Here is a 14,828-nt window from a genome sequence, read left to right as displayed (position 1 = left end):
GGAAAGATATTTGCAAAAGAGAATGAAGACAGAAAACATGCAATATCAGACACGGAACCAATAGACATAAAGTGGTATCTCCGGAGTCTCATAGATGAGTTAAAAAATGAAGTATTTAATGAAATAAAGCAAGAAATAAGTAGAATAGTTAGAGAAATGCTAAGCACAGCCCAAGAAAAAACAGATGATGGAATGGAAGAACAGAAAAAAAGGAGAAAATTGTTTGATGGAGAAAATAGAGAAAACATAGAATACGTGAAGCAGGTTCAAAAAGATTACCAGGAAACTAAAAACTCTACTGAAAGCTGGCATAACAGCTTGAAAGAAACTAAGGATAGATTATCAGAACTGGAGGACAGATTTGTAAGGTGGGAGCATGAAATGAAAAACTTCTTAAAAATAACAAGAAAACAAACAGCAATAATACAAAGGCTAGAAGATGATAAGAGGATCTATAACTTAAGAATTAAGAACATAAAAGAAGTAGGGACACAAACAAATGAACTACAAAAGCTATTCACAGAAATAATCCAGGAGAATTTCCCTAATTTAGCAAAAGGTAAAGATACTCAGATATATGAAGCATACAGGACCCCAGCCACCTACAACCCAAACAGAGCTACACCCAGGCATATAATAATCAAAATTCCAGAAATCCAATATAAGAACAGAATATTAAAAGCCGTTAGAAACAAGAAACAGATGACTTACAAGGGAACACCCATCAGAATTATAGCAGACTTCTCAGCACAAACCATCAAATCACAAAGAGCATGGGGGGAAATAATTCAAACTTTGAAACATAATGACTTCCAGCCAAGATTGATATATCCTGCAAAACTGTCCCTAGAAATTGATGGAAAAACAAGGTGCTTCCAGGATAAAGAGGAACTAGGGGAATTTGCAACCACCAATTCAACTCTACAGAGATTACTGCAGGATATTCTAAAAATGAAAAATACCAAGATTCCAGAAATAGTGGCAGAGAGGCCACAATGAATGGAGCAGAAAGCGAAATGAAGAAGACAAACGGACAACTAATGACAGAAAAAGAGCTCAACAGAAATGAGGCAGAGAAGTTTGGATGGTAGGAACAGCCATTTTGGAGAAAACAAGACATCATAATAGGTAGTGCTGATTTAATATCCTCTTGTTTTGAAGTTCCATCAAGCTTTTGTTCTTCTGTCTCCATCAGTTTTAACATGTTGTATCTTATTGGATTTTATTATATATGATAATATAAACAAAAACTTTTATAGACAAGGAGATTATACAGAAACCATTGTTCATTTTCTGTTAGTTGATTCTAAATACCCTGTAATACTGTCATTCTCTTGAACGGTTTTACATTGTCTTGATATGTTTGATGCTACAGTATATGAAGTTATACCCAAAGATTTTAAGGAAAGAGACACTATGGTAACTACTTTTATGTTGAGATTATCTTGTGGTGAAACACTATTTTGCTTAAATGGCTATGTCTTGACCTGCGCTGTTTTGTTGTTATCCCCTTTTTATCTCAATCTCCTTTTTATTATCTACTTTTTCATTTTTATCCCTTTAAGGGAAAAATAAAAAATAGCAGCATATATTATAGTAACCCACACTGATTTCCTATTAACTTGATTTGAAACCCTGTATTGCTCTCACCATCTTGTTTTGACTGATTTTCCTCTATTCTGTTATGCTTGATAGCACCAAGTTTGAAAGTATAGACAACTATGAAGACAATAAGATTCATTATGATGCCCATTCTGGTTGACCATTATTTTCTTTTGAAGTCCTCTAATGTCTCCAATGTTTTGGTTTTATTTGTCTTGTTCTTTACTGTTTTGTTCAATTTTATTATAACTGATGATATAGGCAATTCTTTTTAAGATAGCAAGAGGCATTATGGTAACCATTGTCGATCACCTTGTATTTTGTTTTTACATTATGTATTATGTCCATCCTTTTGATTTGACTGACTCTGTCCTGTTATGTCACATTTGGTTTTACTTTCTTCAAAAAAAAAAAAAAAAGTAATAATAACTGTGGGAGTAATAAAACCCAAAATGTGTAATTGTCATTGTACAAAAGAAAACTGCATATATATTTAAGTGTATACGATACATAACCATATTACTGAGTTTTGTTGGGTCATTGAACAAAACTATTTGCAGTCTCACTGCAAATAGTTTGAAAGTCCCCTCTATATGCTTTAATTTTGTAACATGAGCAACTATTTCTAAGATGACAATATGTAATTAACTAGTGATTTCCTACTGTTTATTTTTTCTGAAATTCTGTATAACTTGTACGCTTTTTTTTCTTCTTTGCTCCTTAAATTAAAAAAAAAAAAAAAAAACTCTGAGGGATCTTTATCTGCTAACCACTTGCAGGTAAAGGTCCGTCAGAGTCCTAGCAGATCAACAGTGGGTTGTGATTCTTTGGGGGTCTCAATATGCCTGCATCTGGTCAATTACAGCTATTGGCCTCTCACCAACCAGATATGTGCAGTAATCTCACAATGGCCCTGATCCCTGGACTTCCACCCTTTTGAGTTGCAGGTACAGTAGCATCTTTTGGGTGGTCCTCAGCAAAGACTAATACCTGTTGAAGTTAGCAACAAGTCATCCACATGGGTGTTCTGGATGTGTGCAGATGTATCCACCTGTGTGACCAGGACTCTGGACACCAAGCCATGGCCACCAAGGGCAGCTAGGCTACCTCTGGTAGCAACAGAAAGGCCTGTGTTTGGCCCTTCCAGACAATGTACACACATCCTGGGATGGTGGGTCTAAGGTAGGTATGTGCTACATCCAGCACAGTATATCAGTAGCTGAACAAGTGACCAGTCTTTCCAGTATTTGAGCCACATTTGGGACAGCAGGACATACAGCTGGAAGTCCCTTATTTACTGTCTGGAAATCAACCATCATCCAGGTGCTGTCTGGGCTGTTGGATGGTCTCTGCACAGGACACAGTCTCTGACCTGTCCAGATCTTCAACAGTGGCCTGTTTCTCTGTCCTGGGAGGTGACAGTGTTGGGTGCTTTCTTGGGCAGGATAATGCCACCAGCTCCCATTCCCTTCCCAGGAGCTAGGCCTATACCACCTTCACCCACAGTTGCTTCAAGGGTAATTCCCAGGGCAGTAGCCACACAGGTTCACTGAAACTGGGGAGCCACAGTCACTGTCAGGTGTGGGCAGCAACAGGACCAGCTCTTGAGTGGATGTGGTGGCTCAGCAGCATGTGCAGAGGTAGGATGTGTGTGTATGAGAGTGCGTTGAGTCTCCGCAGCCCCAGAGCCAGGACTTTAAGGGGATCCACGAGGCTACTTCTACTCAGCCCTATAGTGCAAACACTCTGGCCTTGCTGTAATAGCAAGGGCTGCACTGTAACCTTCCCAGAGGCAGGTGAGTGCCAGGACCAACTTCCATGGTGCTCAGTCGCTTTCCAAGCCCAAGTATGGCTGCAAAGGGTTATTTTTCTGTGTGATTCCTCCACCATTTTATTCTGTTTCTCTCTGGGTTCCAAGTTTTTTGCTGTGTTCCTCATGTGCATTGCATAGGTTGCCATCTGCTTCCTCTGTCAGTCAATCCTGGGCCACATCACATGCAGAGGTCATTGCCAGGGACCTACAATGGGGTGCAGGAGCCCTCCCACCAACATAGGCAGCCCTGAGGAGATCATGTGTACCTAGGGTGAAAGCAGTGTGAACAAGACCCTGGAAAAGATGGGGTGGGGTGGTGGAAGGTGGTATAGCTGGCCACTGGCAAAACCAGCCTTGCATCTGTCTCTTAAGGCCTAAATGATAGGATTACAGGCATAATTCACCTTGCTAAGGACCAACTTTTATTTTTATTTTTTTGATTCCTGACTATGCCATTTATTCTGTCCTCTGAATCTTCAGAGGAGTCTCCCCAAATGTGGTGGCAGGAGAGTTCAAAGCAACACAGACTCCAAGAAAGAAACTTTTAATGCCATGGGATCCATGCAAAGCAGTTGTTTGTTTATTTTATTTATTTTTTTATTTATTTATAGACAGGGTCTCACTTTGTAGTGTAGGATGAACTGTTCACAGATGTCATGGCAGAAAACTTCCCTGATAAGAGAAAAAGAATTTGATATACAGGTAAGTGAGGCATATAAAACCCCAATTAGCCATGATAAAAAGCAACCTACAGCTGGGCATATCGTAGTCAAAATTCCAGAAATGTAGTGCAGGCTGGCCTTAGGTTCACTATGGAGTCCAGGCTGGCCTCAAACTCCTGCTTCAGCCTCCTGAGTACTGGGGTTACAGGTGTGTGTGCAGCATCATGCCCAACTTTATCAGAGGTTTTGAGAAAAAAAGGACTACCCTGCCTAGGTGTGGCTGGAACCTAGGCTGGGGAGTGTTTCTCTCCATGACCTGGGTCACAGCTGAAGCAGCTCTGTCAGGGCCTGCGGATGCCCTCCCTAGGCTCAAACCTGTATGAGGAATGCCCAGGCAGAGGAGAGGTGGGAGATGGGGAGACCCTGCATGTTGTCATCCAGCCTGTTTTGCCAGGAGACTAGAAACATGGGATGGCAGCCGGGGTGCCCCCAAGCCTGAGGTCTGGTCTCTGCTGCCTGCCTCTACCATGAAAGGACCATCTGTACACAAAGGCACCTGCTGTGAGCTGAATGCATCCACACAACTTCATGTGGGAAAAACTCAACCCTCAAATTCACTTGCTCAGAATTACTGGCGCAGGGACCTTTAGGAGGTACTGAGGGTTAGGTGAGGTCGTGGGGTGGGGCCGTGATAGCATTAGTGTCCCCCAATCAGTACAGGAGCTTGAACAGAGACTGCACTGAACTCCATCTAGCTCTTCTTACAAAAAAAATTTTTTGAGGGTCTTGATAAATCACTAAGTTGCCCAGGTTGGCCTCAAACTTGCACTCCTCCTGCCTCAGCCTCCTAGAGTTCTGGGATCACAGACATGCACTACCATATCCAGTCTGGCACTTCTGCTTTTTGACTTTAATGTGCCACATCCATTCAGAAGTTACAATTCATACACACACAGCTCAATTTTATTGTTGTTTTTGAGACATAGTCTCACTATGTAGAGCAGGCTGGCCTTGAACTCACTATGTAGCCCCGGCTGGGCTCAAACTCAAAGCAATCGACCTGCCTCAGCCTCCTGAGTGCTTGGATTACAAATGTGTGCCACCACATCCAACAAGCTTGAAGAATTTTCATCCATGTAATCAGCCACCAAATCAATAGTCTAATCAATGTCTTAGAAGTGCCCCTTTGTGTAGCTGTCACCACTGCCCCCAAACACTGACTGGTTTTGAACACCTGTACAATGGGTCAGCCTTGCCCGCTCTTAAACATAAATGGCATCATACAGGGTGGTATGAACTTTCTGCCTGGATGCTTCTGTATGTTGAAGAATCCTCCAGCAACAGGATTCTTTCCTATTGTGCAGATCTATTCTGTTTTTTGTTGATGAACTGTTATTTCAGGGTATGAATAAGTCAGTTTACTCACCTGTTCCTTCACCAATGACAGTTATAAACCAGCTTATGAGGACCACCACCATAGTGAACATGTCTTAGCATATGTGTGCATTTTTGTTGAATATATATGGGGTAAATGGTAAGATATATGTAGATTAGGTTGAATTTTGTTGCTTTGTTGTTGCTGTTTTGGTTTTTTTGTGGTACCAGGGATCGAACTCATGACCTTGTGCTTGCCAGGCAGGCACTTATGCCACTGAGCTAAATCCCTGGCCCTGTTTTGTAGTTTTTTGAGATAGGGTTTTGGTATGTCATCCAGGCTGGCCATGAACCTATGGCAACCTTCTCGCTTCAGCCTCCCAGGTGCTGGGATGATGTTTGCTACTACACCCAGTTCAGTGACACTGAATTTAATGAGTGCTAAACCATTTTCCAGTGTGGTTATGTACTCCTATGAGCAGTACATCTTGACTCTTGGAATTCTTTCTCATTCTACTTGTTCTGGTAGGTTTGATGTAACTGCATTGTGATTTACGTTTTCCAGATTAATGAGGTTTCTTCTCATGCTCTTTTTCATCAGATTCGATGGTTTCAGTACGTGCTAAGACTTTACAGCCATGTCTGGTAAAATTTTTCACCTATGCAGTACATTACTAATGATGTGAACTTTACTTGTATTAATTTTCTATGTTCCTTTTCTCCTTTTTAGATGTAGCCTCTGCCTAGGTCTTGTCTGGCTTCTTTCTAATTATCACTCAGCTTTGAATGAGGCAAGTCTAGACCACTTATATGTGAGGAGCTGATGCTTGGAAGGGCCTTGGGACTGCTGCAATCTCAGCTCCTTAGTTAAGAGACTAAGGCAGGTAGATTATAAGGGCAGCATACTGAGACCTTTTCCTAAAAAGGGCTGGGGATGTAACAGCTCAGTGGAAAGGTACCTGTTTAGCATGTACATGGCCCTGGATTCAACCTCTGGCACCCACCCTCCAAACAGGTAGGGGTCCAGGCCATGGCGCAGGTAGCAGGTATGGGTGTGGTAGAGGTATGGGGAGTGGGGTCTTGGCTTTCCTTTGTCCACTGTTACCTGAGTCCATACAGGCACCACCATCCAGGTTCATCAACAAAGGCATCCTGTGAGCGAGGCTTGTCTGTATGACTCTGCCTTCTCCAGGCCCCTTACTGGCCACTCCTTATTGGCATATCCCAGCAATCCTTGCGCCCTTGCTTCCTGCATGTTGCAGACTGCTTGCAGGTTTCCCCCAGGAGCTCCAGCCACCTTCCAACACCCACTTGAGGTGCAATATTCTTTATATTCTGTGCCAAAGGATTTCCAGTGTCTCCTGGTTTCATCTACACTAAAGTTGGAGTTTCTGCTCCTGCTTGCTTTGCTACTTGTGGGTAAGTATGGGGAGAGATGGCAGAGGCTGGAGAGGCTGAAGCCTCCTGGCATTTCTAAGCCAGAAGTCTTTCACTGTGCATTTCAGCCTGTCCAACCAACTAGCACCTGTTTAAAATAGCAGCCAAGGCCCAGGGTTTAGCTCAGCGGCTCCAGTACATTCCTTCATGATGTTGTGAGTTCAACCCCCACTACCGAAAATAAAATAAAAAATAATAAATAATAATAATAATGATAAAGTAGCAGCTAAGGGACAGTCCTCATCAACAGAAAAACCAGAGCTGTTGTTATCCTTAGACATAATGTGCACAGTTATCAGTTTGAGAAATACACAGACTGCTAGATGAGAGTCCTACAGATAGACAGCAGCACTATAACAAAGCCTGCTCTTAGGGGCTGATTCGGGTTCCTTCCCCAAAAGTACTTATAATGCACCCCTGTAACCCCAGTACCCTGGGAAGTTGAGTCAGGAGAATCACAAATTCAAATCCAATCTGGGCAATTTAGAAAGACCCTACCTCAAAATTTTAAAAAATGAAAAAGGCTGGGTTTTGAATACAAAACCCTGTATTCAATCTCCAGGAGGTAGTGAAGAAGGCTATCTGCAGATGATCAGGTTAAAATAAGGTCATGTGAATGGGCTCTAATCAAACATGACTATTGTCTGTATCCAAAATGCCTTGGAGTATTTGCAGCAGGGTTTGTGGATGGAAGGACTAGTCAAATCTGTACAGTGGCCTCTTCTTCACAAGATGTCACCCATCACATCCCAAAGTCCTACAGGTATACTGTCCAGTACTGCTGGGACCAATAGTGGGCAAGGTGCTTCCCTGCTTGGGCACATACAGCATGGACTAAGGTGTGTGTGACTGAGGACTCAAGGTCACCCCATGGTGAGTGGGGCCATTAGGCAGCAATATACGGCACTCTAGCAGCAAGGATCATTCACCAGGTAATGCAACAGCTAATATTGTGGGCAGCTTTTCTGTGTCCTATTCTAACTCTCACAATGACTTAGTAATTTGGCGGTCAGTTTGGACTCTTGGGATCCAAGTTAAAAAAAAAAAAAAAAAAGTCAGTCAACTTTGAGTAGCCTAAGCAGAAAGGGGAAATGATTTGTGACTCTATTTCTTTTTAAGTGTTTGTCACTCTTTCTCTTGCTGACTTTATCTGCTCCTTGGTAATGTGGTGGTATACAGCTACCAAGGGCTCTCAGCTCACTTACATGCCCTCAATTCACTGGAAAGTCAGGGCACACTAGAACCTGCCAGTCTCAAGAGGGCCTGTAGACTCAGGTGCCCACTTCTGGACTGAGCTGTGGCTAGGAGTGAATTCACATCGTTATTAGAGCGGCAACTTCCACACTGCACTAAAATCTGACTGCAGGGTGGGAAAGGCTGGGCTTCTAGTAAACAGTAGTAGAGAAAAGTAGACCCAAGTCATAGGAATCTTCCTCTCATTGCACAGATAAGACTCAAAGAGTGCAGAGTTCAAAGAGCACAGACATTGGAGATCTAAAGAGACACTTTGCTAAGGAAAGCATAGGAGAAGCCAGTAAACATGTGCAAACATGGTGCATGGATAAACTGCAGGACCTCCTCACAATGGATTCTCCATGACACAAGAAAGCAGAGAACTTCTGTGCTGACACAGCACAAAAGTGAGTCTCATAAACATGTTTAGGAAGCAAGCTGGATACACAATGCACAGGGATAATTCCACTGACTGTTAAGTCCAGCTGAGCTGGCAACCGACAGCATTGCAAGACAGGAGGGCACTGGAGATGGGAGCTGAGGAGAGCTGAAGCAGGTTTTGGTGCCTGTGCCACCTCTTTCCCTCACCCAGGTCCATCTGAAGCCCTGCAGGACTGACAGCCCCATTTGCAAGTCTCAGTGCCTTGCTTTTAGCCAAAACCTACCTTGTTGAGGGCAAGCTGAAGCCAACACCCAGTAGTACTGCAGCTCCAAGCCTCCAGCACCCTGAGCTTTCTGCTGAACCTGGAGCACTCACAGGTGGTCCTCATAGCTCAGAATCATCTCCTTCAGACCCCGGAGTCCTAAGGCCCTGACCACCAGTGACCTCAGCACTCTCCAACTTGGTCCTGGTGGCCTGTCCCAAAAGCAAAAAATCTGTCTGCTTTGGGCCTCTCCAGCCATTCCTAATTTCAAGGCAGGGACTTTTTTTTTTTTAAAAGAACCAACAAAAAAAAAAAAAAAAAAAAAAAAAAAAAGGAAAGAAAGAAAGAAAGAAAGAAAAACACACTGCAAAGAGATAATACTTTTATCTTACCTTACTTATACTATAGCAAATATCAAAAGCCAAAGCAAAATAAAATCATGTAAATTGCTTTGCTTTTCCGCACATGCATATATGCAATCCAAAAGATGCTTTTCAGAATATTGAGGTCAACTTTGAAGGCTGTAACAGACTGAGGGTCTCCCTCTACAGTGGGAGTTGGTCTTACATTGCCAGGAGGCACTCCAGCAGCTCAGAGCAGCAGCTGGAGACATGTTCCAATGGTTTACAGATGGTTTTACCCTAGCAACTGAATGTACCACAGATATGTTTTAAAACTGACTCAAACCAGGCAGGGTAGGACACACCTATAATTCCACAGCACTCTTCAAGGTTGAGACAGGATAGTGAATTTATGCCTGACCTGGAGAACTTGGAAATTTAGTGAGACTGTCTCCAAATAAAAAAGAACTGGAGGCAGTGTGATGAGGAGGCGAGAACAGCCCCCGGTCTGACCACAGCCACATGCTGCTGCCTCTTGCGCCAGCGCCTGCTTCCCGCCACTGCCACCACAGGGTAAAGGGCATGCTAAAGGCGATAAAGCCAAGGTGAAGAATGAACCAAACCGCAGAGAAGATCCGCAAGGTTGTCTGCCAAACCACCTCCTCCAAAGCCAGAGCCCAAGCCTAGAAAGGTCCCTGCAAAGAAAGGAGAGAAGGTACCCAAAGGGAAAAGGTGATGCTGGCAAGAATGGCAATAGCCCTGCAGAAAACAGATGCCAAGTGTGAAGTGTGTGCATTTTTGATAACTGTGTACTTCTGGTAACCGTACAGTTTAAAATACTATTTTTTTAATCAAGCTTTATAAAAATGTAGAATTTTGTTTGACTTTAAGTAACGGGGTTGGCACACAGAACACCTCATTGTTGTTTTTGGGGGAAGGAGCACGTTACTAGTAAAATGTCTCCAAAGCTGGATTGATGTTGGTAAAGCACCTTTCCCTGCTGGCTTTGAGAGGCTTCTTCTTGGCTCCCAGAGGGAGGGATTCCCTGACACTGACAGAGGTAGCCACCTTGGCATAAATGCCTTGTGGTATGTGACAACTCCCAGTTCTTTTTTTGTCCTTTCCTCTGCCATCAGCATAGACTTAACTTTCTTGAGCCTAGAGATCTACTGGGACCCAATTCCCAAAAACTGATGCCACCCATGTGTCAGGCAGTCTGGAATTGCCAGTGATACAGAGCTGGTGTCCCACAAGAGCATCGGTTTCCTTTTCTAGACTGGGGATCTTGAGAACTTCTGGGAAGACCATGGAGCAGAAAGCAGCAGAAAAGCAGAGTCACTGCTCAGATGCTGGAATACAGTATCATAAGACGAGGAAAGAAGGAAGTGGGTCCCCCTGGACCCAGGAAGAATCTGAAGTGTGAACTGAAGCCAAAAGAGACAATAAAAAAAGAAACTTCAACAAAGAAGAAGGCGGTAGCTGGTGGTGCTTCTGTCCTGAGCCGGAATCACTGTGTGAGAGGAACTGTTTGAACCTGAGGGCCCAAGGTCATGATGACAGCGGTGGCTGGCAATCCCAGAGGCCTCTGCAGAGAGACATGGCAGTGAAGGGGAGCTGTGGATGTGGAAGACTGCATTATTTATTAGTGAGTACAGAGGAATCAGTCCTCCTGTGGAAGAGAGTGGCCAGGAGACACCTAGGAGACAGACTGGATAAGTCTAGAACCAGCTTCCTCCAGTAGCTCCTAGCTGGGAGCAAACCCATGGAAATTGCTTGGACTGCGAGTGTGGTCGCAGGGCAGGCCTGCTAAGGTTATCTACTACTCTGCCATAAAGCAACTGCTAGATTGCTGGGATTCGATGGCACAATTTAGGACTTTTATCTCCATAGGATGTCTACTAGTGAAACCAGACAGAATCAAAGAAGTGGACTATTTTTCTTTTTGCCTGATTTTAGTTTTTTTTCTTCCCTTCCCCTTGTTTTTTTTAATTTTTAGAGTGGTTTCTAACCCCTTTGTGGGTGTGATTCTCTTCGGGTCTACCTTTTATCTCTTCCATCTCTCTTTTCCTTCACTCTCCTGCACCAGTATCCCCAAGCAGGCAGGACCCACATTTGTTCTCCAACCTTACTTGTAATCTCTTTCTCTTTTTCCACTTCTCTATTTTCTCCTAATCCATTTTAAATTTTAACCCTGAGGGCAAAAGTGACGTATTACTGACTTATATATTGCATATAATTTTGTGGTTTGTTTTACATTCTGTTATATAATCACAAATCCAGTTCACATGGTTAAAAATTGCAAGTTAAAGGTTAGCTTAGTTTTGTTGTTTTATAGGCTGTGTTTGATGCTACAATTACCATTACAGCCAAAATTGATATAACTGTTATAAACAGCTGTTGGCCCTGATAATCCATGACTGAGATTAACTAAATGTCACAGAAAATACCATAGCACAGTGCCAAAGAACCAGGGACTAGGTCAAAAAAGCAACCACTTCTCATCTCCAACGAACTGAACAGGTAAGATCTTCAACAGACTCAAAACCCAAAATCCAGCTACCCTGGAAGATACCTCAGAGCAGTAATCATCACCTAAGGGTCCTAAATGCTACAAGTAAAGCAATCCACCATGGGCAATTTAGAAGCCTCAACTCAGGAATTAAGCTAAAAAAAGAAAAGAAATGAAAACACTTTTAAAATTCCATCCCAGGAATCCAGTCTATCAAAGGCAAACCGAAGGTGCAATAAGGTGAGACAGTGAAAAGCATCCCAGTGGAATGCTCTGAAGTGGAAACAACAAAGCAATTGAATGAGGTTCTAAAAAAAATGAAATGAGAAATCTCTCAACTACAGACATCACCAAAATACACACCATGCTTAGCAATGTTAGAGCAGACACAGACAAAAAAATAGGTAAGCTTAAGCAAATTATGGAAGCCCAGCATAGAAAACAAATGGAATCCATAAAGCATATTTAAGCAGATATCCAGAGGAATAAAAACATCATTGAGTTTTTTTTTGTTTTTTTTAAATCTTTTTGAGTCAGGGTCTCACCATGCAGTTCAGGCTGGTTTCGAACTTGCAAACAATTCTACTACTTCAGCCTCCAAATGCTGGGATTAGAGGAGTTCACCACCATGGCCAGCTCACTGAAAGTATTTGAACCAGATTAGGCCAATGTGAGGACAGGATCTCAGATATTAAAGACTGGCTTGCAGTTAGTGATCAGAAAAACAAAGATTTCTCAAAAATAGCAAAGGATCATGAGAAATTAATCCAGCAGCTACTAGAAGACACAGAGAAGAACAATTTAAGATTAACTGGAGTCAATGAACAAGTAGGAGATATCAGACATGACATTAAAAACATGTTCACAATCCCCGGTACCGATAAAAAAGAAAAAGACAAAAAAAAAAAAAGTTCACAGACACTGTTACAGAAAAACAATTTGACATATAAATAAGTGAGGCATATGGAACTCCAATTAGCAATTTTCAAAAAAAAGAAACTAAACTGAGGCATATCATAGTCAACATTCCACAAATTCAACAAGAATAGAATCCTATTTGTTAGAGAAAAACGAATCACCTATAAAGCAAAGCCCCACCAGAATCACAGCTGACTTCTCAACACAAACTCTCAAGTCAAGGAGAGGTTGCAGTGAACAACTCCAATTCTTAAAGAAATACAACTTTTAACCCAGAATGATGTGCCCAACAAACTTAAGTTTCAAAACTGATGGAGAAATAAGATACTTCCTGACAACAAACATCTGAGGAAATTTATGATCACCAAACCAGCACTCCAAAATGTTCTGAAGGACATTCTAGAAAGAGATATAAGGACTTTCAGCTCCATGAACCCAACAGAAGGAATCCACCAAGGAAGGCAAACAATTGGAAGGGAAAAAAAAAAAAAAGAGGGAGAGCCAACAACAGAAAAATAACATGACAAGGATAAATCAATACATACCAGTTTTAACCATCAATGTTATGGTCTTAATTCATCAGTCAAAGATACAGACTGGCAGGATGGATCAAGAAGCAAGATCCAACAATATGCTGCATATGAGAAACACATTTAATTAAAAAACAAATTCACAATCTGAAAGTCAAAGGATGGAAAAACATACTCCATGCAACAGGAACCACCAAAAAAGCAGGGTCAGCTATTCTATTTGCAGACAAAGTGAATTTCAAGCCAAGACTGATTAAGAGAGATAAAGAAGGTCACTACATCCTTATAAAGGGAACAATCCAAGAGGAATAGATAACAATCGTAACAATTACAAATGGATATGAAAAACCAAATAAGCCCTAATACAATTAATTGTATTAGGAAATCTCAATACCCCACTGTCACAAAAAGATCAACTAGATAAAAAAATGATGATGATATATTAGAACTAAATCAAACGAGCAAACTGACTTACTATATGTCTATAGTGTTCCACTCTACAACATCAGAATACACATTCTTCTCAGCTGCACACAGGACATTCTCCTAAATAGACCACATACTGGCTGATAGAACATGCTTAAGTAAATGCAAAGGAACTGAAACTATCTCATGCATACTATGAGACTATACTGCAATGAAATTGGAAATCCATGCCAAAGGAAACCACAAGAACTTCATAAACACATGGAAATTAAATAGCACCCTACTGAACAACCCATCGGTAACAGATGAAATTAAATTAGATAGATTTTACAGTTGAATGATAATGACAATACAACATACCAGAACTTGTGAAACACAATGAAAGCAGTCTTAAAAGGGCACTTTATAGCAGTAAATGTCCATATCAGGAACACAGAGCAAGTACATATAAATAACTTAATACTGAACCTCAAACTTCTAGAAAAAGAAGAGCAGGCTAAACCAAAAGCTCATACAAGGGAGGAAATTATAAAGATCAGAACAAAAATTAACACATTAGAGACCCCCCCCCAAAAAATACAAAGAATCAATGAATCACAGGGTTGGTTCTCTGGAAGATTAAATTGACAAACCCTTATCAAAAAAAGAAAGAAACCACTTAAAACCACACAATTAGGAATGAAAAGGGTGAAATGATAACAGACCATGCAGAAATCCAGAAAAATCATCTCTACTCACTTTGAAAACTTGTATTCTAATATGGAAAATACAGAAGAAATGGACAGATTCTTGGATACATATAAATTATTGAAGCTGAATCAAGAAGATCTAAAAATCCTAAATAACCCAATAACAATAAATGAAAATAAAGATGTAATTAGAAACTATCAATAAAGAAAAGCTCAGTCCCTGATGGATTTACTGCTGAATTCTACAGGAAATTTAGTGAAGACCTAACACCATTATTTCTCAAATTCGTTAATAAAATTGAAAGGGAAGCAATACTCCTAAATTCATTCCTGAAAACAACAATTACTCTGATTCCAAAATAGAGGAGGACCTAATTAAGAACGAGAATTACAGGCCAATCTCCCAATGAACACTGATGCAAAAATCCTTAATAGGATACTAGCAAAACAGAATGCAGCAAATTGTCAGAAGACTGTATACCATCATCAAGTGGGATTCATCCCAGGCATGCAGGGACAGTTCAATGTATGTAAATCCATAAAATCGTGTGTTCATCTTGATACATGCAGGAAAAGCTTTTTTTTTTTTTTTTATCGGTACCGGGGATTGAACTCATGACCACCTGCCTGCAAGGCAGGTGCTTATGCTG

General features: G+C 41.5%; 1 protein-coding gene across 1 annotated transcript in view; it reads right to left on the bottom strand.

Moving 5' to 3' along the window:
* Nucleotides 1–3,973: 3,973 nt before the first annotated feature.
* The window catches only part of Luc7l2 (LUC7 like 2, pre-mRNA splicing factor), an 84,402-nt gene continuing 73,547 nt past the window's right edge, over nt 3,974–14,828 (bottom strand). The window contains exon 12 of the mRNA XM_063250580.1: nt 3,974–4,087. Coding sequence (XP_063106650.1) covers nt 4,021–4,087 — 67 coding nt within the window. The 3' untranslated portion in view covers nt 3,974–4,020. The remainder of the gene's footprint in view (nt 4,088–14,828) is intronic.

Source organism: Cavia porcellus, unplaced genomic scaffold, assembly GCF_034190915.1.
Source record: "Cavia porcellus strain 051 isolate PalLab524CR breed Dunkin Hartley unplaced genomic scaffold, mCavPor4.1 scaffold_6, whole genome shotgun sequence".
Taxonomy (NCBI): Eukaryota; Metazoa; Chordata; class Mammalia; order Rodentia; family Caviidae; genus Cavia; species Cavia porcellus.
This window is presented reverse-complemented; position numbering and strand designations above follow the sequence as displayed.